This window comes from Bubalus bubalis, chromosome 12 (assembly GCF_019923935.1).
Source record: "Bubalus bubalis isolate 160015118507 breed Murrah chromosome 12, NDDB_SH_1, whole genome shotgun sequence".
In the NCBI taxonomy this organism is placed as follows: Eukaryota; Metazoa; Chordata; class Mammalia; order Artiodactyla; family Bovidae; genus Bubalus; species Bubalus bubalis.
Window position 1 is genome coordinate 6,515,579 of NC_059168.1, and position 24,901 is coordinate 6,540,479.

Here is a 24,901-nt window from a genome sequence, read left to right on the forward strand (position 1 = left end):
TCAGTTTGTTTTCTGTGTGTGTGATTCTGTTTCTCTTTTGCATGTAAATCAGTTGATTTGTATCATCTTTTTAGATTTCACAAATATGTGATATCATATGGTATTTGTCTTCCTCTGCCTGATTTACTTCACCTTTATAATTTTGGGGAACATGTGATTTTGGTTTTCTGCTCTGAGTACCTACTTTTTCTCCATCCAGCAGACTTTTGCCTGCTTTTGTCTAAGATGATCCCTAAGTGCTAAAAATAACTGAATATATTCTTTTATTGCCTTAGTTTAGGCAGTTAAATCTCTGTCTTTTTTGTTTTGACATCAAAATGGACTTTGTGAATTTGTTGATGCTCATGGCCCATTTTTCTTTCATGTCGCGGCTTCTGTAGCCCCTCGCCCAGCCCTGCACCCCCTGAGCCGAGCATCCCACAAGGGATTGTCACGCGTATAAGGGAATCAGCTCTTCTGCTGGCCCAGGGCCTGAGCACCCATCACAGTGGGACTCACCGTCAAGGTCCTCCTCTCCGCGAGTTCCCCACACTCGTCACTGTTTTCTCCAAGAATCTGTGGTTTATACTCAGTAGTGATGCTTTCGGAGGTGCTTGCCCTACATGCAGCGTCGCCATTTGTGAACAACCCGCTCATCCTGTCCTTTTCTTTACAGATGAAACCGAGTATGAGTACAGTGGGAGTGAGGAAGAGGAGGAGGAGGCGCCTGAGCAGGAGGGCGAGCCCAGGTAAGGACAGGGCGCTGTGTCCCTGCTGGGGTTAGGGTTGCCGGAGACGCCCTTGTCATGTGAAGGAGTCGTCGGTTTTTCTGAAAATGCCTTAATATCTTCCCTCCTTCCATTCTTTCAAAGACTCTTGTAAAACACTGTCCCCGCTCTGGAGCTCCCTGCTGATTCTTTGCTGAGACTGTGCTGCCTCCTCTCCCCACGGTTTGGAAGTGGGCAGCTGTGCTTGGGTGGACTGGGGCAGGGCAGCTCACCCATGGCCATTCTCGCTCCAGGAGGTGTGGGTGGAAAACGTCTTGTAGCGTGTGACCCAGTCCTGCCCAAACTGAATTGTCCTGCTCACATGCTACTTAGGGCCTCCACTGAAAACACTACAGTCTTCCCCAGTACACACGTCTGTCTGTTGGTTGGTTGGTTGGTTTTCCTCTTCCCACCCGTGTGGTCACCAGCATTCACTGCCTTTATGAGGATGCTTTCTGGACTGATCCATTCTGTAGTCTGTTTTGGCCCTCTCTGGCTCCCCAAGACACAGGGAAGCAGAAGATGGAAGATTTGGTAGCAGGAACCTCATAGTGACTCGTTAATCAAGGAAGAGAAGATTTAAAAGCTTTAATAATGGTCTTGTCTGCCTGATGTCCAATGTAGCCGACTAGCTGGACACAAGGAGGGCCGGGAGTGTGGTTGAGAGACCACGTGTGCAGAGAATGGATGTTTGAAGAGAGCATATCAAGACAGAAGAGAATTTATTGGGGAAAACTCCATCGTATCTTTTTGTAATTACATGAAAGATTGTAATCCATTTGAGGCAAAGTTTTAGAGCAATGTGAACTGATTGCACGAGCAGTATAATTGTTTGGAGTTAGGGACATGATATAATGGAAGAGGCAGTTGAGGAAGATTTCTTTGCCATGTGATTCTGGGGGTTTGAGAGTAGAGAAATGACTCTCCCCCGGGAGACCAGCTGGGAGGGATGTGGTTCAATTTCCCTGTGCAGTGGTGCATCCTTGGGACCCCTTGGGCTGGGGAGTAGAGAGAGCGAGAGGGAGTAGAGAGAGTGAGAGGGTTACATGGCAGGGAGCAGGGGACCAGATGAGAACGTGAGGATCGGTACGTGCTGACGGTAACTCTGTTGTGACTACCTGTCTGGCCCGAAATGTGATGATGCTGTTCCTGATGGGAAGTCAGGTGGTCACAGAGGGTCCAACAACGGGTGGAAGATGGTGGCTTCAGCTTTCCACTGCACAGTTTGAGTGGACGTGAGAATCTTACCTAGATACCTCCTGTCAAATCAGACACCCAGGACAGTTTTATGGTATTTATGACCATATGAAAGAAAGATGAAAGGTGATGCTATTGAACTGTGGGTGCTAAGTCGCTTCAGTCGTGTCCGACTCTTTGTGAACCCATGGAGGCCTGCCAGCCTCCTCTGTCCGTGCGATTTTCCAGGCAAGGATACTGGAGTGGGTGGCCATTCCCTTCTCCAGAGCCTACCTAGAGATGTCCTATCTCTCTTAAAACTCAGGACTGAGTTTTAAGGTATTGATGATGCAGATGAAAGAAGAGGTGATGCTATTTAACTGTAGGCTTTAGTTATCCCCGTGAGTTTGTCTGCCAGGTCTCGGGGCGGGAGGAGCCCAGCGGATGTAGATGTGGACATGGACTGGCTCGCGGCCCTGAAAGCCCCTCACCTGCTTCCTCCCTCAGCTCCATCGTCAACGTGCCGGGGGAGTCGACGCTGCGCCGGGACTTCCTGCGGCTCCAGCAGGAGAACAAGGAGCGCTCCGAGGCCCTGAGGAGGCAGCAGCTCCTGCAGGAGCAGCAGCTCCGCGAGCAGGAGGAGTATAAACGGCAGCTGCTGGCGGAGAGGCAGAAGCGGATCGAGCAGCAGAAGGAGCAGAGGCGGCGGCTGGAAGAGGTAGAAGGACAGTGTTCGAGCCGGGTCCCGCTGTCTAGTCCCAGGGGCATCCCGGCGTTCTGAGGGCCGTTCTCCATGGTCCTCACCCCGGCTTGGCCACTCCGGGCGCGCTGATTCCCTCCGGCAGGACCGCACACGCCCAGAGGCCCCAGGAATGTTTTTCTCCCTTGTATGGTCTTAGGGACCTGCTCTGCCCCGTTACTCATCCTCTCTGTGCAGGTCGTGGGTGGCATCACCCTGGGTCAGTGGAGGCCGTGTCCACTGCGGTCAGAGTCTCCTGGCTCAGCCTTGACCTCGTTTCACTTTCACTCTTGGCCCCGGGGTCCAAGTTGGTGTGTCATAAGTATTTCCCTAGAACTTTTAGACCTTTCTACAGGGAAAACATTTGTTTTCTACAAATGCCTTCACTTGACATACATTTAAGAGGGAAGGATAAAGAAAAGAATTACACTGGGCATAATACAAGTGCTGTTTTGTAATCTGGCGGTTGTGTGGGGTTAGTCCTTGTGGGGGACACTTTTTGTACCACAGGCTCCTTTAACTCAGAGACTGTCAACACTGGTAATGTGATTATTAGGCCTTCTTCCTTTTTACTTCTCAGAGACACTGTTCCCTATATTTCACTTGAGGCTCAAAAGACCCTTTTTCTTTTTTAATCTAATTTTAATTTGTTTTAATTTTTAATTTCTTTTCCTGACTGCCATTTACTGTATACTTCACAGCTTTGGATTTCTCACTTACAGTAGTTTATTTCCATTTACTTGATCTTATTGTTTCACCTTTATCCTCGATACCAGAAAAAGAACCCCAAAGAAGAGTCAACCTGTTGATACTGTACAGTGGAGTTTAATTTAAATAACAGCACATGGTGGGTTTTTTTTTCCTCCCAAAGTTTGTTTTTTTTTTTTGGTGTGGATCATTTAAAAAAATTTTTTTTTTGAATTTGTTATGGTATTGCTTCTGTTACATTCTTTTTTTTTTTGGCCAAGAGGCATGTGGGATCTTTGTACCCTGCATTGGAAGGCAAAGTCTTAACCACTGGATCGCCAGGGAAGTCCCACCACACATGCCTTTTCCCAGGTTACTTAAGGGTACATTTGGTGGAGAAAATCGCTGCTTTGTTCTGTGTGTTATCTGGTAGCTCAGTAGTGAAGAATCCACCTGCCAGTGCAGGAGACGTAAGAGATGTGTCTTTGGTCCCTTGGGTCGGGAAGATCCCCTGGAGGAGGAAATGGCAATCGTCTCCAGTATTCTTGCCTGGGAAATCCCATGGACAGAGGAGCCTGGCGGGCTACAGTCCACGGGGTCGCAAACGAGTTGGACGTGACTCAGCGACCGAGCCTGCATGCACACGGCTTCTGTTAAAGTCAGTGAGCCAGTGGGGTATCTGTGAATGGACCCCGCTACTATCAGCACCGACCTAGTGAGAAAAGTTAGACTTTTGAGATGAAAGCACTGCTTTTAAGTGTCGATCTGGAAAGAGAGCTTCAAGATAATTAAAGCATAGTTGGAAAAGTACATATTTACTCAGGCATGCTTGGAAAAATTTAAGAAGGAGATGTCTTCATAATTTGAGAGCTTTGGAAATCACTTTTCATGCAGGTTTTCAATTTGTTAGATTTTGTTTTTAAAGGAAGAGTGATTTAAGAAAATAAGAGTGACATCAGTTTGAAAATACTTCAAAGGATTTTCATTATGTTTATCATCCTTAATGGAGTAACCTGAGCAGGCATGCTTCTTAGACGCTCTTGGGTTTTGTTGTTTGAAATCACAGGCATAAGGTTAATCCAGTGTGGATTGATGTTGCTGAGTTGGTGGCTGATGGTGTGTATGTTTAATTCTGGCCATTTTCTTTTAAAGTTCTATTGTAAAAGGCCAGCTTTTCACCTTAGTGATCTCTTAAGGTATTTGTTTACTAAGGGCCTTCTTTAACCTTTGATTACCCCGCAGCACATACCCCCCAATTAAGGGCCTGTCCTGACTGTAGTGGTTTGTACGGTTGGAGTTTAAATGTTGGCTCTTGATCCGGTTTACAGCTTCAAGTACTAGCACTCGATGTGGAAGAGGCATTGGTGACTGCACTGTTCTTTGCCGCGGCCATCAGCCTCCCGGCCAGGACTTGCTTAGTGAGTGAGTCAGGGAAATGTACCACGTGCCACATTATCCTGAGGATTTTTAAGACGTGTGTGGCTTATCTTACCTATAAGATTTGGACGAGAGGGGCTGTGTCTGATTCATTTTGTGTTCCCACGATGCTTCGTGAGTATTGCTCAAATGAAGGAATCAGCATTTGTAGTTCGGGTGTAAGTGTTCTGGAAACTCGCACCCATTCTTCATTGAACTTTTGGGCTTGAGATCTCTTGAGTTGAGTTCCAGAGCCACCTTTGTTGTTTAGACGCTCAGCTGTGTCCAACTCTTTGCAACCCCATGGACTGTAGCCCACCAGGCTCCTCTATCCATAGAATTCTCCAGGCAAGAGGACTAGAGCGGGTTGCCATTTCCTTCTGCAGGGGATCTTCTCAACCCAGGGATCCAACCTGCATCTCCTGCATTGGCAGGCAGATTCCTTATTGTTGAGCCACCGGGGAAGCCCTCTAGCCACCTTAAAGGACCTGGCAGAACATCCTTAGCCACAAAGGATGTGTTACTTTTTCTCTGAAACTTTCCCTTGTCTTCTCTGGAGACAGGAATTTGAACGCTGAGGCTGGCGTGAGGTGGACCCTTGACCTTGTCTGGACTCCATGGCTGTGTGGTGGGCAGGGTGTGCAAGCGCCCAGCTCTGCTGCTGCTGCAGCCTGTCTGACTGACTTGGAGGGGAATTGTTACATATCCACAAGCCTTCCTCTGTTGTGGTTCTTGAACTATGCTAGAGACTTTGTTGCTGTTCAGTCAGTAAGTTGTATCTGCCTCTTGGGGACCCCATAGACTGCAGCACTGCCAGTGCTGGAGACTGATTAAATTAACTTTAGTGAAATAAAGTGGAAAGCTCAGTTCCTCCCAGTTGAGGTGCTGGGTAGCAGCCTGGGGCCAGGGCCGCTGTGCTGAGATAGGGTACCTCCCCATCCCAGGGGCGCTGCAGGCCAGCGTTCTGCACGTTTGTAGGAGGAGTTGATTTGTACTCCACGCGGTGGCCCTGCTTTACTGACAGATGCACGTCTGGGGCCGGATGAGAAGTGGCCAGATGTGCACCAAGGGTCACACTGGTACTCAGGTTAGCCGAATGGTCTGTGTTAGGAAAGGCTGTGAGAGCAAGTCTGCTGCCTCAGTAGCACCTGTAATAGCAGGCAGAGTGCTGTCTGGTTAACGGTGGGAGTCAAATGTGGTCCTCGACCTGGAGCCTGCCACCCTGTCAGCATTGGATGTGTGACTTATGTTTTCTGAACCCGTTTCCTCTGTGGAGTAGGAGTGAAGGGCTTCCTGGGTTTGTCCTGAGAATTGTAGTAGGTAAAGGGACATGGAAGGATGATTGTCAGATACTCAGCACCGTGCAGAACAGAGTGAGCTTGAGCTACAGTGGCTTTTATATTCATGATAATAATCATGACATCTGTTAATTTTGTTGATGTTGCTTCCTCTTTCCCCAATGTATGCTTCTTTTTTCCCTCTTTTAAGTATTTCTCTCCTTTTTTTTTTTTTTTTTTTTTTTTTTGCCCTATTTCTGTTCTCCTGTATTCATTTCTCTACTTTTCCTTCTGACTTAAGAGCCTTGGGTAACCCTGTCAGTGATACTCAGGGGTACAGAATTCGTCATTCCCGCGTTGCTGTGGTTCAGTGAAGAACAAGGAATAACTGATATCAAAATGAAACCCAGCTCTGACCTGTGGTTATGAGGATGCTGGTGTGTGTGGGCACAGGATGGTGTGGAAATAGTTGGCTGGTGGAGGCGGGGTCCCCCAGCTCCCGCTCTCGCATCTCGCTGTAAGTGGACAGCACGTTGTCCTGGGCACCGTGGCCGTGCAGTCTGCTGACGATGCGAGTCCCCCAGTTCCCGCTCTCGCATCTCCCTGTAAGCGGACAGCACGCCGTCCTGGGCACTGTGACCGGGCAGTCTGCTGATGACGTGCCATCTTGACTTTTGCAGCAACAGAGGAGAGAGCGGGAAGCCAGAAGGCAGCAGGAACGTGAGCAGCGGAGGAGGGAACAGGAGGAGAAGAGGCGGCTGGAGGAGCTGGAGAGACGACGGAAGGAGGAGGAGGAGCGGAGGCGGGCGGAGGAGGAGAAGAGGAGAGTGGAGAGGGAGCAGGTCAGTCCTCGAGGGTGTTCTGGCCTGGACTTCGGGACTTTGTCGCTTGGCAGAGTTGGGGGATTGGGGGCAGAAGGCATGCATAATGCACATGCACACACACAGAAGTTTAGGACTTTAGAGGTTTGAGAATGCACAAACAGTTGGAACCATTCACTTTAGTAAATTGAATCTCTTGTCTTTACCAACAGGTTCATAAATCATTGCACTTTAGACACATCCCTCAAAACCAGCAGGGTGGTCTCCACTAGTATGATGCCTGAAAGATTGCTAAATGTGTCCTCTCAGGTTTGGCTTAAATGCTTTGAACCTCAAATATCTGGATAATAGAAAGTGAAATTTAAAACCAACCATGAGATATTTCCTATGAGAAATGTTTGAAGGATCCAATGACTAACTGATTATTTTAAGATATATTTGCACTTATTAATAATTCAGTGTGTACATATGTAACATTAGAACATTAGCCAAACAAATGCTATCGTGTTTTAGTGATATTTATAGCATGTTAATGTCAGATTCAGTTGTCTTTGGGAATCTGATTCCTGAACCACCCCTGCAAACAGAAACTCGGTGTTCTGTTGCCTATGTCGTCTGTGTGAATCCTGTCATTGCCTCCGTGGCTTGCGTGCCGTTGAGTCCATCAGTCTTTGTTACGAGCTTTGAATAAAGGAAAAAGGATATGAATGGGGACCAATTTAAATGATACCTGAAATTCATGCTTAAAATGCTTATAAACAATGGTATCATCATCCATATTTGATTATTCAGCTACTATCCTTGAGACTCATCCTTTGTCTTGGGTTTTCCTAGTGTTGGATCTACGTAACATTTTTTTGTTGCTGTTGGAATTCAAGTTATTCTATCTCTTTCTTTACTGACTTTGTTGGCCAGTTGACTGTGGTGTGTTTAGGTTTCCTATTCTGACTTCTACTTGGGGACTACAAAGAAGAGAAAATAGACGCTTGAAAAAATTAAGTCACCGAGGGATAATTGTTGAAACTTGATTGGGAGAGGAGGGTGTGACTCCGATACTAACCTTCATTGTTCTGACAGAGTCACTGACTTTCATGTATAGCACATGTTCATCACCTCCTCTATTATAAAAATAGCATGAAAGGTCAGTTTTCTTCCAAAATATTCCCCGTGTCAGCTTGCTGTAGAAACGCATCATTTCTGTGTGAACGTTGGTGTTTGTATACCTGTGTCCTTGTCCAATTGTCCCTGTGACGTGAAGGCAAAAAAACAGCGATGTCCTGGCTGGAGCTTGAGGCTGTGGTTCAGTTCTGTTTGGTTTGAAGAAGTGGGGAGCCGGGAGTCAGGGTCCTCTCAGTCATTAGGGGCGGGGGGTGCAGTGGTGGGCACACGCCCCAGGGCAGGTCTTGGCCATCCTGGGGGCGTGGTGCAGGGGAGCTTCCGTGTCCAGGACTGGAGCCTGGATTAGAATCCAGGGGCCTTTAGCCCACTGGCCTGTGGATACACTTTACCCAGACTGAGTTTGGTTTGTAAAGAAAAGCTTTCTGAGGAAATTTATGCCATGATTTCTGCTCTCTAGTGTTCTCTCCACCTGTTCAGCACAGCTATATGGCTGCTTTTAAGGTGTACAATCCGTGGTAGACGCTGTAAAGAAATAATCTGAATAATCTGAATTTCAAAATAAAATCTCTTCTCCCAGACCCCTCAATCTACTCCTTTATTAGAGTAGTGAGCTTTTCCCCTGTTGAAAGGGAGCATTTTATTTGTAAAATCTTTGTGCTTTTTAAAGTAATTTCATGTCTGTTTCATATATGAACCTCATAAAAAGTCCTGAGAGTTGGGAGAGAATATTCTTGGTGCTCATTTCCCTAAAGAGAAGACTGAGAAAGTGGGTGGTTGAGGCCTTGTTGGAAACTCGTCTGATTGTTGGTAGGTCAAGGTCTCCTGATTTCCCATCCCATCAAGCACGCAGCCATTCCACAGTTGGGATTTTCCTCTTTACATCATATATTTTGGATGTGTTTACCTGGTTATTTTTGTTTGTGTTGTTATAGAGGTTTATCATTCTCTTCCCATTGAAAAGAAGTCACCCCTTCCCATAGACACACACAGACACACACACGTGTCAGCTTACCCCATAGAAACACACACACACACAAGTCAGCTTACCCCATAGACACACAGACACACAGGTCAGCTTACCCCATAGACACACACATACACACACAAGTCAGCTTATCCCATAGGCGCGCGCGCGCACACACACACACACACACACACACACACACACGTCAGCTTACCCCATAGACAGACAGACACACACACACACACACACACACGCACACACACACACGTCAGCTTACCCCATAGGCGCACACACCCATCACTATTCATCTGGGAGAAGCCTCCTGTGTCTGGTGTTCCCATGCCAGGACTTTCAGAATGTACTCGTTGTCTTTGTGCGTTAGAGAAAAGAACAAAGCATGGTTGTTTAATATTAAACAGCTTTTGGTTTGGGGTTTTAAAAATTAGCAATTCATTCTTGTTATAAATAATAATTATCAGACGTATATTAACGTGAACACTCTGGTCTCCTCATTAGACTCTCGGTTGCTCAGGGCTTACCTTCTGAAGAGGAACAGCCTGGTCCTTTCAGAGCTTCCGTTTGTGTACAGCAGCCGCGTGCAAACAGAAAAACTCAGCCATGCCTTTGTGGTTGTCATTGGCGTGCACGTCATTATTTATGAGACTCTCTAGGTCTCAGAGGCCAATTCGAAGTTCCTGGGGGGGATAGCCTTGGCAGTGGGCTTTTTCAGCCATTTGTGACTAAATGAGTCACCCCCAGACGGTGGGGGCGGACAGCTGTGGGCCCCGCACGCAGGGAGTCTTGACGCTTCCCTCGGGGATCCGCTGATCGTGGGTGCTCTCTGTGCGACAGGAATACATCCGACGGCAGCTGGAAGAGGAACAGCGTCACCTGGAACTGCTTCAGCAGCAGCTGCTCCAGGAGCAGGCCATGCTACTGGTAACGCCCCGCGCAGCCCCGCCCCGTGGCTAGGGCATCCCGAGCTGGGCAGGGCCCTGCTGACCCCCTGGGCCCCTGTGGCCAGTGCCACAGGGCTGGCCAGCTCTCACTGACATGTCCTCTGGGCTCCCACTGCTGTTGGGCACATCTAGAGGCGGCTTTTCATCCCTTCTTTCCCGTTGCTGAGTTCCCTGTTCTCATTCAGTAGATAGACAAGGTTTTGCACAGCACACCTGGCATTTGGTGAACAAGCTAGGATGCTGAGAGTGGAAGGTTCAAGGCTCATGCCTTAGGGACTTTTACCTAGACTCTTGCAAGTGTCTTTTGAAGCCACCGAAGCCAGCATCTCCAGGGGAGGGGTTTCTCTCTACCTGTCCAGTGACCTTATGCGTAGTGGCACGCGGTCAGATTTTCCTGCAGGTAATCCGCCATTCTGCATCCCAGCTGATTTGCTTTGTCATGAAGCCAGCGTCAGCGCACGCTGTCCTGGGGAGAAGTGGAACCGGGGTGAGGCGGCCGCCCCAGGGCCCTGGACTGAGTGTCCCCTCTCCCCTCAAGGAGTGCCGCTGGCGGGAGCTGGAGGAGCACCGGCAGGCAGAGCGGCTCCAGAGGCAGCTGCAGCAAGAACAAGCCTATCTCCTGTCTCTACAGCACGACCCCCGGAGGCCGCCCCCGCCGCCAGACAGGAGCAAGGCTGGCCTGCACGAGCCCAAGGCCCCGCACGAGCCCGCTGACCGGGCCCGCGAGGTACGGTGGGCGCCCCTCGTCCTGTGCCCTCCCCAGGGGGTGGTGGGCGGTCAGGGGCTGGGAGGGGCCCCTTCTCTGCTTGGTGTTGTCTCGAGAGGACCCAAGCGCCTCTTTGACAGTTCCCAGACCTAGACGGGAAGACAGGAGGTTGTGTGGCAGCATCCTTCTGTCCCTGTACACGGGGGGACAGTGGCCTGCTCAGCTGTTTTCCCAGAGCTGCTGAGTGAATGAAGCGTCCCTGGGCCTGACTCACTGGGTTTTCGGTGAAAAGGGTTTATTTTCTGAATTGGGGCATGTGGGCTCCCAGGGCCTCTGGCAGGGATGTGACAGAGCAAGACGGTTGCTAGAATATGAGCAGGATGGACTGGGTGGCCCGTAGGGTATGGATGCTGGCCCGTGGGGGGCATCCTCCAACCAGGCCCTCACGTGGCACCTTCTAGGAGCAAATGTCCTGCTTGTTCGGCAGTGCCTTGATTTTTGCTGGAATGAAACATGCTAGATTCCTGGTGATATTCAGTGGGTTTAGTTGGTTGCAAGAGATTAATTTCCTTTCTTGGCTTATCTTCACATGCACTCCTAGCATCCACCTGGTGGGGGGAGGTCTTAAAGGCTGCCTCTCTCAATTTTGATCTTTGTGAAGATTTCTTGAGTCCACCTCAGGTCGCTGTCCTGTGCTATCTGCCTCTGTCTCTTTTCTTGTGGTTGGAGAAAACAGAAGGCTTCTCCTTAGGGCCCTTCCACTTTCAGGCTGTCTCCAGCGTCTCTGCTTTTTTTTTTTTTCTTTCTCCTACTAACCCTGAGTTCTGTCTCCTGATTCTCTGACGCAGGTGGAAGATAGATTTAGGAAAACTAACCACAGCTCCCCCGAAGCCCAGTCTAAGCAGACGGGCCGAGTATTGGAACCTCCAGTGCCTTCCAGATCAGAGTCTTTTTCCAGTGGCAGCTCCGAGTCTGTGCACCCTGCCCTGCAGAGACCCGCCGAGCCACAGGTAGAGCGGCCCGTGGGCCGTGTGGGTCAAGGAGACGCTCACAGAGGCTCGGCGAGCTCCCAGCCTGCTCGAACGGCTCAGTTTGGTTTGTTTAGAAAGAGAAGACGTTAGCAGAGTGAGTTAAGACTAAGGAGAACCTGGCCTCAGCGGGTAGGGAAAGCCAAGGTTCTCTTTGTTGTTCTTACTAAGAACATCTAGATTCTGTGATTTCTTCTTTCTGCCTAACTTTTCGTCCTCACTGACTCAGATGTTCATAAAGCAGTGCCTCCTTACTGAATGCAAAGACTTTTCTGTTTAGGTTATAGAAAGTTACTGTTCTAAGTATGCAAAGGGAGACCTTGTCTCAACCTGGGGAGTTCCGTGAGTGGGAGGCCCTGAGATTCTTTTATTTTTTAAAATTTTTATATAAACATACGTATTTTTGGAGCGGGAAGGGGGAAGGAGACTTTTATCAGACTCTCAAAAGGTTCAGCATCCAAAAAAAGTTTACGACCCAAGTAGGTTGGGTGTGGGTTTCCCTGATGTAGGTCAGGGTAGAGGTCACTGGGTCGGCCCTAGCATTCGGCCCTGCCCAGCTTTGGGTGGAGGGGACCTCCACGCTCTCTGGAGGATAAAGCAGACAGCAGAGACGACCCGGGTCGGTGATCTCAGAGATCCTTAAGACGCTGGTCCCCACTCACGCTGAAGATAGCTGGCCTTCAGGCATTTCGCTCCCTGCAGCCGTGCAGTCCAGAGTACTGGACACTTGAGTCCTTGAGGCTGCGTTTACCTGTCAGCTGCTGTTGGCCTGGGTTGGGGGACAGTGGAGGTAGCAGTGGTGTTCAGACAAACCCACATGAGGACTGGAGCGTACTTTGCCGTAAATACCCTTGATTTGGAGCAGTTTTACAGGGAAAAGAAGACCTGGGGTGAAGCTCAGTGGGGTCAGTATTGGGAGGCTGGTGTTTATGAGACGAGCAGTGTCCTGATTCACAGAAACACTGACCCAGAAGCCAGCGGGCAGCTCCAGAAAGTGAGGAGTGGAAACAGAGAGGGTGTTAGAGGAGAGCAGGACGGAGGACGGGGAGGAGGACGGGGAGAACAGGTTTGCTGAAGGTTAAACGTCCCCTAAATGCACTCTTTGTCTGGCCACTACCAGTGCAGAGAAAAGGAGCTCCTGCATTGTGCAGACTACTTTTTATACTGATGACTAATTAACAAAGTGCCTGGAAATAGGCTCTATGTTCCCTTTTCTGTCTAAAGTGACTTTTAGCCAAAACCTGCACTTACAAAAACATGATTTGGGAGAAACCTTTTTTCACGTAGGACTTCATTTTAAAACCTATATTTTATTACACTTAACAGATGATGCTTTTAGTTACATGCTTTCCCCCTGAAAATCTTAAATATTTTGGAAGTCTGGGATTATACCAATAACGGAACTTACATGACTCTCACCTAGAAATCATGAACTTGGAACTATTTCTGGATCTTACACCTGGCAACGTTGAATCAATCCTGATTGAATATTTCCAGTTCTCATCAAATATGATGATGTAATAGCTAGAATTATACAAATTTTAATACTGGACCATTATTTTAAAACAAAAAGTGTAGTCTTAAGAAAATACAGATTGTTTCAGAGATGGCTTTTTCAGTTTAAAAGTGACCAGATGGTTTCAGTTGCCAAGGCACTGTCTTATTTCTTCCAGTGTCAAGTAGACGGAATACCTGCTCAGCGGTCCATTTAGGGAATTCCACTGCTGACTATTTCTAAAGAAATTGAAGTCCTTTTCTTTTTCTGACTAGTAGAAAGACATGTAAAGTTCTCAGGGGATTGGAGTGTTTTAAGTTGTGGGACAAAAAAGAAGGAAAATGGTTGGTGTATTTGACAATCTGGCTGTTTTTAAGTTAAACTTGTACAATCTATCAAAACACGCAGGGTTGGTCTTTGCACAGTAAGCATGTGACTCTGTTGTTACTTGCCCTGCCAGGCCGTGGGAGGATGGGCAGACAGGTGTGCACACGTGGCAATGTCCATCCTGTGGTCTCCCCACTCTCTACCTGTCCAGCTGCTTTGACTCAGAAATGCATGCCGCACGTTGTCCATCAGACAAGAACGCTGTTTCTTTTTTTTGATCTTCACATTTACCACTCTCTGTAACGTTTGTCTGGGTACTAAGAGTTTTCCTTATAAATGTACATTTGTTCTTTTCTGCATATTATGTTGCCTAGACCACCTTGTGCGCCACCCCCACCAAAGCATAGCTGTTGTCCGCTTGGCTGACCTAGTCCTAAGCCGCCCCGTGTGGGTCCCCCACCGCCCTGGCGCTCTCTCTGGATTTGATATTTACCAGAAAAGCGTTTTCTGCAGAACGCATTGAATGTGTTGTGTTTTGTTTTCTCGGAAGGTACAGTGGTCCCACCTGGCATCTCTCAAGAACAATGTTTCCCCTGTCTCGAGATCCCATTCCTTCAGTGACCCTTCTCCTCCCAAATTTGCACACCACCATCTTCGCTCTCAGGACCCCTGCCCACCTTCCCGCAGTGAGGTGCTCAGTCAGAGTTCTGACTCTAAGGCGGAGGTGCCCGACCCAGCCCAGAAGGCTTGGTCTAGATCAGACAGTGACGAGGTGCCTCCAAGGGTAAGGAGCAGAAAGACAGACGTGTGCTGCTTTTTCCTTTTCCTTATTTCCTTATTTATTTTTTAATTAACTGATTTCAGTGAAGGGTGTGGTGAAGTCACCAGAATTAATGGGTGATGAAATGGCAGAGGAACTTCTCGCAGTGGGGAGAAAATTCCGTAGTGAGGTAGCCACATTCAGCCCTCAGCCAGTTAGCTCTTCATTGGTGTCTCTCACTCTGTACTGAAACACAAGATGCCAAAATAATTGAATAAGAGTACATCTACAAAGAGTATGCATCTAGAACAGACAGGATCAAAATATATTTTACCAGCTGTCTTATCAAGTTTATACAGAAGCTATAAATGACTCCGCACTGCTAAGTAATACCAAAACTTTCAGAAAAGATCTCATAAGGGAAAAAACGAACATAAATGTTTCCCAAAACAGGCTCTTTTTTTTTTAAATTGAGGGATTTTGGGGTTTGTTTGGGTTTTTTTTTTTCCCCCCCAATTTTAACGTTTCTGAAATTTTGGGTTTGGTCATTAATGTTGAAATTCAACAAAAAGTCACATTTTAATTTTTTTCCCCCTCCACTTGGAACTTGCTTCCTCTGAATATTTTCTTGCTTCCAACACCCTTTGTTTCTCGCCCATCCATTTGTAAGCCATTGTTTGGTTTCTTTGAGCTTATTTCCCTGATTCTCACAGTATCTCAGCAAAATGCTTTTGTACGTCCCCTGCCACCACGCTTCACGCCAGCACCATTCAGACGTGACGGGGCTTAGAAAGGCGGGCCTGGCGCCTCTGCCCATGTTTCCTCTTTCTGTTGCGTCACTGGAGGGCAGAGAGGCTCGGCGGGTGGGGGTAGGAGTGTGACAGAGGGTGGAGACCTAGGACGACCTTAGAGGGGGTTGGTAGGAAAGCCTCTGTTCTTCTCATGTTTTCAGTAGTTTAATTGCTGTATTTGGTACCCAAAGGTCCCTGTGAGAACAACGTCACGGTCCCCCGTCCTGTCCCGCCGGGATTCCCCACTGCAGGGCAGTGGGCAGCAGAGTAACCAAGCTGGTCAGAGAAACTCCACCAGGTGAGTGATGAGCGAAGCTCAGGACAGGCCTGCCACCCCATGTCCTGCGGTCTTTTTTTAATTGGAGGATGATTGCGTTACAATGTTGTGTTGGTTTCTGCCGTACAAAAATGTGAATCAGCTTTAAGTATACAGTTATCCCCTCCCTCTTGAGCCTTGCATAAAGTTTTTTGTGCTGTTAAACACGGAAGTTCTGGGGCAAAGAGGGGATCCTTTTATAAAGAAAATGCCATAAAATCCATTCATGTGAGTAATGTCAAATTGATCTGTGGGGGAAAGAGAAAAAATCTGACCATATATTGTGGCAGTTTTAAGATGAAAAATCCCTGCCTCTGGGAGTTTTAAGTGGGAAGGGTAGGTTTCTAAGGGCACTGTGACCTGAGAAGGTTTGTTATCCAAAGGATGTTAGGGGGCCCTGGGAGTGGCATATAAATTACACACGGGCCACGAGAGAAAGACAGAGGTTGACTTTGAGTTGGTGGTAAGCTTGTGGATTGACCACAATATGTTTCAGGTTCTAGAGCTGTTGTATAGAGTAGCTGTTAGCCACGTGGGTGTTGGTAGCAGTTTAGTCACTAAGTCCTGTCCAACTCGTTGTGACCCCATGGACTGTAGCCCACCAGGCTCCTCTGTCCATGGGATTTTCCCAGGCAAGAATACTGGAGTGGGTTGCTTTTGCCACATGAGGCTGCTTAAATTTGAAGTTATTAAGATTACATAAAATTAAAACTTAATTTCCTGAGCTGCACTGGTCACATTTGAAGGGCTCTGTAACCTCATGTAGTTGGTGGCAACCGTGTTCTCCAGCTCAGCAACTCACAAGAGGTCGTGTGAAGCGCTTTATACCCTGATCATCAGTGAGTCTCCAGACTTGGTGTCTCGGGATAACTTGAGGCAGTGGAATGGGTGACAACCCAGGAGCTTCATGGAGAACTTTCTCAACTGTCCACAGTCAGGGTGGGCTGCAGGGTCCTCCTGTGCCCGAGTCCACGTGTTAATTCTTTAACCTAGAAAGCCGGTGCTGTGGTGTGTGCACGGCAGGGGCGTGCCGCAGCCCATGTGCTGTCACGCTGCCAGTCCCGTCACCGGAAAAGGACTGTCAGTTCTTGACAGCAGCAGGTACTGGAAACAGTAGGGTTTTGTGTGTAATCACATGGCTGGACTTTTTCGTAATAAGAAACTGAGTTTATAGCTGAGACAAAATACTGACACTTGTAGATGGAGCAGTAGCATCTCCTCTTCACACCCGAAGAAGATGCGGCTCCACTGATGGTTAGGTGGGCTTTCCTGCTGGCTCAGTGATGAAGAAGCAGCCTGCCAGTGCAGCAGATAGGGGTTCGATCCTAGGTTGCAAAGATCCCCTGCTGCTACTGCTACTGCTGCTGCTAAGTCACTTCAGTCGTGTCCGACTCTGTGCGACCCCAGAGACGGCAGCCACCAGGCTCCCCCGTCCCTGGGATTCTCCAGGCAAGAACACTGGAGTGGGTTGCCATTTCCTTCTCCAATGCATGAAAGTGAAAAAATAAAGTGAAGTTGTTCAGTCGTGTCCGACTCTTCGCGACCCCATGGACTGCAGCCCACCAGGCCCCTCCGTCCATGGGATTTTCCAGGCAAGAACACTGGAGTGGGTTGCCATTTCCTTCTCCAATGCATGAAAGTGAAAAGGGAAAGTCAAGTCGCTCAGTTCTGTCCGACTCTTAGCGACCCCATGGACTGCAGCCCACCAGGCTCCTCCGTCCATGGGGATTTTCCAGGCAAGAGATAATGGCACCCCACTCCAGTATTTTTGCCTGGGAAATCTCATGGGCAGAGGAACGTGGCAGGCTGCAATCCAGGGGGTCGCAAAAAGAGTCAGACATGACTTAACAACTGAACAACAGCGGCAGAATGTCTTTCACGTTTTCGGTGTGTTCAGCTCTGAGGTAAAACCGATGGATAACACTGCTGTCTTCTGGTGACTTTCATGTTACATCTGTTTGTGGGCTGATGTTCTCATTACTGCTGCATCTCAGTGATGACACGGTGCTCATGTTTACGGTCTGACACTCTGTCTCGGGACAAAGCCTGAGTGGTTCTCTTGTCTTCTTCTCCAACAGTAGCATCGAGCCAAGGCTGCTCTGGGAGAGAGTGGAGAAGCTGGCGCCCAGGCCAGGCAGTGGCAGCTCCTCGGGGTCCAGCAACTCAGGGTCCCAGCCCGGCTCCCACCCAGGGTCTCAGAGTGGCTCCGGGGAGCGCTTCAGAGTGAGATGTAGGCTGCCTTTCCTTTCTTCTCCCTCTCCATGCTCACACACGGGGTGACCCTTGAACACCCAGGTTTAGGGACACTCCTCACCCCCACCCCCACCCAGCAGTTGAAAATCCTCTTCCGTAGTCAGCCCTCCATCCCCGTGGTTCCTTTGCATCCATAGCTACACCCCACAGATCCAACCACCTGGGGGTCCTGCAGTACTGAATTATTGACTTGTTGAAAAAACTCCACGCATGAGTGGACCTTCAGAATTCCACCCCATGTCAATTAAGAGTTGACTGTGTTTTGGAAATCCTTTTCAGTCATGGAAAAGACCTGGAGTTTTTCACAGCTGCATATTACCATACAGTGTTGCGGTGTAGGTTTGCTAGTGACACAAATAGCCATCATAATTTTAACAGGAAGAGTTAAGTTTTTAGAGTTTACACTTGTTGAATATCTTCTCACTTAATCCTTATAGCAACCCCCAGGAGATGGATATATATTGTGTCTCCATTGTATACGTTCAAATAACTGTACTTTAGTTCCCTGACTCGTCCAAGGTGTTTAGCTAAACGTCCAAACTGAGCTTTGAACCCACTCTTCTCAGCATAAATTCCATCAACGTTGTCATCAGTATTGGTTATCTTCACCTACTCTTAATAGTAGGTTAGCGGAAATTCCCTCTACTGTATCATTGATGTAATGTAACAAGTTGTGAACACGTATTAGTGCAGTATGACAGTCAGGGATTCTCAGGAAGGGTCAGAAACCCGGGGTTCGGACCTGTGTGTGGAGGGAGCCCTTGCCATGAGCATGGCTGACAAGCGGGCAGGACCACCAGGAGGTGATCGTGGCCCGGTGGGCTGGGCGGCCTCGTGGGCCATGCTCGGATGTTCACGTGTCTCTGTCTTTCTCATCTCTGAACCTCACAGCATCATCCAAATCTGAAGGCTCGCCATCTCAGCGCCTTGAAAACGCAGCAAAAAAGCCTGAAGATAAAAAGGAAGTGTTTAGACCTCTCAAGCCTGCTGTAAGAATTGCACAAAATCCGTTTTACTCATTTCAGGCTCGAGCGAGAGCTTTCTTTGAAAGCCGTGTCGTTGCGAAGGCTGCAGGCCTCCCTGTGGGGCCTTGCAGATTTGAGGGGTTATAAGGAAAGCTGTAAACCTCAGACACAGTGTGCTCTGCACCCCGCTGCCCGCCCAGTCGTTTAAAATGATACAAAAGAAAAGCTTTCTATCTCTTTGCTTGGCATCGACCTTTACATGTTCTTGGTGAGTGGGCATCTAAAACACTGGCTTTAAGAAGAGATGTTTTTCCCTCGCCTTCTTAAGCTCCCCGGGGTTTGCATCCTGCCCCTGGCCTGTGGGGCAGCGGTGTGGCTGTTCTGTCTCTCGTCCTTGATGTGGCAGCTGCCCTGTCACTGGGCACACTGGGGGTCTGAGGCTTCCAGGTTTTGCCTTTTGCTTGCACTGATTTCTGTGCCCCCTCCCCCTTCTCTCCTCTCTGCTCCCTGTGCTGTGCGTTCCTTCTCACCGATGGCTTCTCTGGCTCAACGGACCCCCGCCGACTGCAGGGTGAAGTGGTAAGCCCCGTCTAAACAGCTCAGCACCCGAGCGCATTCTAACTGCTGTTAAACTCGGCCTGTGTTCCACCTACATGCCTCTTCCTTCCTCAACTTGCTCTTTTCTCAAACTAAAAAGCCCTAAACTTTTGCTTCATCTTTCTTAACACCCCAAATTCGCCTTGTGTGCTTATTATTAAATACAGCTTTAAAAAAAAAACTCTAACAAAAAACTGCAGCTGTACTTATGAAGTTGCGAGCAGGAGGCCAGGCCAGTCCTTGCTTACTTGTCTAAGAGGCTCAGGCGCAAAGGAAAGAAGCAGGTTCTTAACTGGCGAGAAGAGACTCTGCCAGAAGGAAGTGGGGCCATGTAGTCTGCCTTCTAAGAAGAATTTTAAGTGGACAGGTACATATTTTGAGCTTCCATATGAAGATGTAGAATAGAGATAACAATCAAGCTCGAAAGTTGTATTTGGATAATTGATAATTGATTAACTCTAAAAAATCTTCACATCGAAGAGTAAAGGGGGCTGATGCGCTTGTGAGTAACGCCAGGCAGCTTTGTCTCCTGCGCCCACGGTCCTGTCGGTGGTAGGGAAGCCTGCCCAGCCACACACGCTAGGCACTTTCTCACCTAACACGTCAGGAACTTTGTTCAGGAACGTGGCAAGTGGTTGACAGTCTGTGAAGCCACACGTGAGGCGTACACTATAATCACTTCACCGTCTCACTTTTCTGCAAGTTGGACATTTTTCGAACTAAAAGTTGGAGTTAAAAACCTCCGAAAATAAATTGTTTAAATCACCCCTCTTTAACTAGAATCTTCCTGCTTTTTGGAACATCTCCTTAAAAGAAGACTTTGCCACAGGGCCAAATATCTTGATAATAAACTACCAAGATCTATCTTGCACATGTTCGTTGATTTAGAATTTTCTGTCTAGCAGAGAGGAAGAAGCAATTGCTGTAGTTATGTCAGAATGCAGCATACATTTTTTTTTTTCAATGTTTTTATTTTGGTAAGATATATATATATATATATATACACACACACACACACAATGTAGAATTTGAAACAAAAAAATAGAATTTGATAGTTAGAAAAATAGCTCATCATAAACAGATGATTGCTTTTTATGGCCGTCAGGTTTAAACTGAGTACAGCATCTTGAACTTCTAAAAAAATCTTTTCTGTTTCTTCCAGCTTTTTGACTTTTCTTGGTCTTTCCTATCAAAAGCATTAAGGGCTCCACTCCACGACACCAGTAGACTCCCTACAAGACAGTTTTGCAAAAGCGAATGGCTGTTTGATGGATGGTTGGGACGAGGCGCTGGCCGCTGTGCTCTGCCCCTCCCGCCTCCCTGACCCTCCTCTGTGCCCTGCGCTAGGACCTGACGGCGCTGGCCAAAGAGCTGCGGGCCGTGGAGGACGTGCGGCCGCCGCACAAGGTGACGGACTACTCCTCCTCCAGCGAGGAGTCGGGGACGACGGACGAGGAGGACGACGACGCGGAGCAGGAAGGGGCCGAGGAGCCCACGTCTGGCCCGGAGGACACCAGAGCCGCGTCAGTCCCACTGAGCGTTAGGGAGGATGAGTGTCCCCGTGGGCTTCCCAGGGGGCTCGGTGGTAAAGAACCCGCCTGCCAGTGCAGGAGATGCGGCTTCGATCCCTGGGTCGGAAAGATCCTCGGAGAAGGAAATGGCGATCCACTCCAGTATTTTTGCCTGGAGAGTCCCATGGACAGAGGAGCCTGGTGGGCTACAGTGCATGGGGTCGCACAGAGTCAGACACGGCTGAGCATGCACTCACGAGTGTCCCCCCCTGGGCCTTCTTTCCTGTTGGGACAAGGTGTCTAACCCTGTCCTCTGATCCTGTGAAATGGAGTGTGTCACTGTGGTGGAGCGAGCCTGTCTGTCTCCCCTTCTTTTGGTTGCTGTGTGTGTGCATGTCAGTGCCTCTCTCCAGGACTCCTGGTGTCTCATTTTCTCTCTTTAATTTGAGGCTGTGACAAAAGGGAAATTTCAGTTCATTTTCCTTGGGGAAACTTTATACCTGTAGCCTTAGGTCCCTGAGAAGGTGAAAAACGTAACCACTGTATCTTTGGCTTGTGGGTCACTGCCCCTCACGTCTGGATTGTGTCTCAACAGATCATCTCTGAACTTGAGCAACGGTGAAACGGAGTCCGTGAAAACCATGGTTGTCCATGACGACGTGGAGAGTGAACCAGCCCTGACCCCGTCCAAAGAGGGCACGCTGATCGTCCGCCAGGTACCCATGTGCTCCGTGCGGTTAGAGGCCGAGCTGCTCCTGTGGTCATTAACCCACTTGCTCATCCACTCACTCATGCTGTTTCTGCATCGTCATCTGTTCTCACATTAACCAGGCCCGGAGGGCAGCGGGGCCAGGGTGTGGGAGGCAGGCGTGTGCCCCACACCCCCGGGCCAGCCGGCAGCGTCCCACAATCCTGCCCTCTTTGCATGTTGTGTGGCAGCCCCCCTCCCAGCCCCATGCGAGCCCCGCAGTCTGTGTCTGAAGCAGGGCAGCCAGGAGGTATGCACAGAGCTCTCGGCTCCAAGAGGCCGTGGGGCTGAGGCGGGAGCGGCCGGGGCAGGCAGGAGCACCCGGGAGCCAAGAGCCTCCTGGAGCCAAAGGGGATAGGGGGGCGGTCTCTGCTCTGTGCTTGGGTGTTAGTCTCCTCCTATGTGGAATATTTAATGTGTGCCCCCTGAGATGTGCTCCTTCTGCCAAGTTTTACAACTGCCTATTCACTTCGTAGCTTAGAGGGAAGGAAAGTGATGCTCTTCTCGTTTAAGCAGAGCAGGGCTCCTGTCTAGAACTGCAGGCCTCTTCCTGAGTGTGTTTCATGCTCTGGCACCACATTTGGATGGAAAGCGGGATGTGGCCCAGGAAAGATGAGGGTTCAAAGAAGTGACAGTGCGCTTTCTAAGGCTTTAGAGAGAAAGAAAGGAGACAGAGCCAGTAGTTTTGGTAATAGCAGCTCCCGTGGCAGATAAACCAGCATGGCGTGGGTTCTGCCGTGGCTTCCGCTGGCTCAGCTGAGGCACTTGGCGAGGAGGCGGGAGCAGACCCAGCTGATGCCCTCCAGTCTTGCCTTGATGGCTCGGCAGAGCTTGCGGAGCCACCCAGCACCGCGGCAGGCAGGGTCAGCAGGGTCTTCGGCAATGTCAGCGGTGCTGAGCGAGACCAGTGTGCCTTTTTCTCTGCAGAGTGCAGTTGACCAAAAGCGCGCCAGCCATCATGAGAGCAATGGCTTTGCGGGTCGCATTCACCTCTTGCCAGATCTCTTACAGCAAAGCCATTCCTCCTCCACTTCCTCCACCTCCTCTTCCCCATCCTCCAGCCAGCCGACACCCACCATGTCCCCACAGACACCCCAGGACAAGCTCACTACTAATGAGGTATGTCTCGCACCACAGCTGGCTGCTCTCCCAGGGTTAGACCAGCACCGCTTAGGAGCTAGTTTGCAGAGACCTTCCCATGCCCTGCCCTCACCTCCCCTCCCCGCCCGCCTTCTGTCACCTCCCCTTCTCTCCCGCCCCCCACCCCCAGCCCCAGTAACATGTTCAGGTCTGTATACAGACCCCTTAACCCTAGAGTGATTGCCCTCCAGACTTGCCAGTTCACCATTTGCTTTTCCCTAGATAAGTAGTTGCATGGCTTTTCTGATCCAGTTTGTTTTTCAAAAAAAGTCTAAATAAAACGATTGTTGTGTTCTCAGATCCTTTATGTATTTGGCATGAAATTCTGGTAGTCTTTTGTGGAATCTGCCCTTTTCATTCTTTTTATCCAGTAAATAAAACACAGAAACATTTGGTTGAGCAGATTTGGCCTTATCAGGACAAATGTGTCGCTCTGTACAGGAAATTCCCTCAAAAAGGGCTGGATTTTTTTTTTTTTTTTTTTTTTGGAGAGGTATTATTGGTTGGTTACTCTTATTTATTTTTGCCAACCTTGTTGAAAGGGTTTCTCTCCTTGAAATTTACAATCACTCATAGTTTAAGAGGCCAGATACTTGTGGGGGAAAACCTAGAAAATTAAGATGTTAAACAAGAAGGGCAGAGAACTGAGCGTGCTTTTAATTTCAGCTTTTGAATGGGAAATCCTGTGTGCTTATTGGAGGACATGGCTGTGGTCTCAGTCTGGGTGCTGGTGGGTGACTCTGTCTCCTGGGGGCTCAGTCATGGCCCCGAGTGCAGTGGCAGCTCACCACGGGCCCATCCCTAGTCACACAACTGACCGGCTTCGTGGGGGGGTGTGTGGCTGAAATGCCTTTGTTGAAGGTTGCAGTGGCATGTGGCTTCAGCCGATCTTGTCAGCGTAAGCATTGAGCTGCCGGCCTGCCCACCTGCTCCTGTTTTCATTCTCTTATTAGAATAATCTTCTCCCCTTGAGGAGCCAGGGGAAATCAGCGGCTTCCAAGGCAGGCTCAGCATCAGACTGATTGCCACTGGGTGGATGGGCCCCAGCTGTAGACCCGGGGATCGGGGGTAGTGCTCAGGGGCAAAGCCTGCCAGGAGACAGCTGTGCCAGGTGGGAAGCAGGGAGCTCAGGAGGGGGTTGAGGGGGTTGGCTGCAAGACTTGTGATTTCAGCTGCCCCGGGGAGTGAAACGGTTACAGGACAAACACAGCGGTCAGACGTGTCTTTCCCTCCACTTATATACCCCCCCTACAATTACATTCCTTCTTACGTTTAAACTCGGCTCCATTTTGCTCTAATGTACAGTATGTACAATAACCCTTAACTCACTAAACTGGCAAGTTTATATTTGTTTGTTTTTAATTGTCATTACATTTCCACTTAACAATTTGTTTCACTTTCTTTGTGTTTTCTTTTTTTTTTTTGTCTTAAGCTACATTATTAACCAAAACACTCCTCTTCCTAAAAGAGCAAAAAATATGCCTTTGCACCTTTCACTAATGAGCCCCGCTGTTTGATATGGAGTTGATGATACACACCTCAAACAATGGTGGCCGAAGCTTCTGTAGTTTCTGGCAAGAGGCTCACTTTAAAATAAGCGATATAAGACTTAAGATTTGCCTGTATTCCAACATACAGTCATTGGACTTTTGGGGGGCAGGAGAACAAACTCGAAAACGGATGAATTGAGATCAAGACATTTCAAACTTTCTTTAGGAGTTTTCATTATGATTATTTATTAAAAACCCGAGGAGGTCGTGAAGTATAGATGTTGCTGGTAGCTTGCGCGTTCTGTCTTACTGGAACGATGTTTCTGGAAAGAGGGGTTGCTCTCTTTGGCTCCTGGTTAAATAGCCTGTTTTGGGGGTGTGGGGTCCACACACACAGGTGCCTGCAGAGCATTTGGCGGGGGAAGAAGCAAGGGGACCGGTCTTCTGTATTGGGGAGCAGAGCAGTGCAGCAGTGGGTTGAAGTATTTTGTGTCTATTCTTTTACTGTCATTGTATTAATACGACTGAAATTTACATTGCAGACTCAGTCCGCTAGTAACACACTCCAGAAACACAAATCTTCCTCCTCCTTTACACCTTTTATAGACCCCAGATTACTACAGATTTCTCCATCTAGCGGGACAACAGTGACTTCTGTGGGTAAGTAATACAGCAGCAAGCAAGCAGCCACCGGCAGGGTACTTCTCACTGTTTGGTGTGGTGAGCACGCGTAGTGGTGGTCGGCAGGCTCAGACTGCAGACCAGATGCACACCTCACTGGCACTGTCTTTTGCAATGAGCACCATAGTCTCTGTTTTTCACGTCCATTTCTTACGAGTTTCTCTTCCTCGGCAAAGAGTGGGTCTCAAC

The 24,901-nt window shown here is 48.8% G+C and overlaps 1 protein-coding gene across 50 annotated transcripts in view; it reads left to right on the forward strand.

Moving 5' to 3' along the window:
* The window catches only part of MAP4K4 (mitogen-activated protein kinase kinase kinase kinase 4), a 149,771-nt gene that overhangs the window by 109,553 nt on the left and 15,317 nt on the right, over positions 1-24,901 (forward strand). For 3 of the 50 annotated variants that reach the window (XM_025260724.3, XM_025260729.3, XM_044925682.2), the window contains 15 exons: positions 656-728; positions 2,430-2,640; positions 6,722-6,883; positions 9,798-9,884; positions 10,443-10,631; positions 11,459-11,620; positions 14,011-14,244; positions 15,203-15,309; positions 17,406-17,557; positions 18,472-18,569; positions 19,116-19,124; positions 20,490-20,665; positions 21,249-21,369; positions 22,329-22,520; positions 24,574-24,691. In XM_025260724.3, coding sequence (XP_025116509.1) covers positions 656-728; positions 2,430-2,640; positions 6,722-6,883; positions 9,798-9,884; positions 10,443-10,631; positions 11,459-11,620; positions 14,011-14,244; positions 15,203-15,309; positions 17,406-17,557; positions 18,472-18,569; positions 19,116-19,124; positions 20,490-20,665; positions 21,249-21,369; positions 22,329-22,520; positions 24,574-24,691 — 2,091 coding nt within the window. The remainder of the gene's footprint in view (positions 1-655; positions 729-2,429; positions 2,641-6,721; positions 6,884-9,797; positions 9,885-10,442; positions 10,632-11,458; positions 11,621-14,010; positions 14,245-15,202; positions 15,310-17,405; positions 17,558-18,471; positions 18,570-19,115; positions 19,125-20,489; positions 20,666-21,248; positions 21,370-22,328; positions 22,521-24,573; positions 24,692-24,901) is intronic. The other 47 variants (XM_025260737.3, XM_025260739.3, XM_025260728.3 and 44 more) reach the window with 39 other exon arrangements.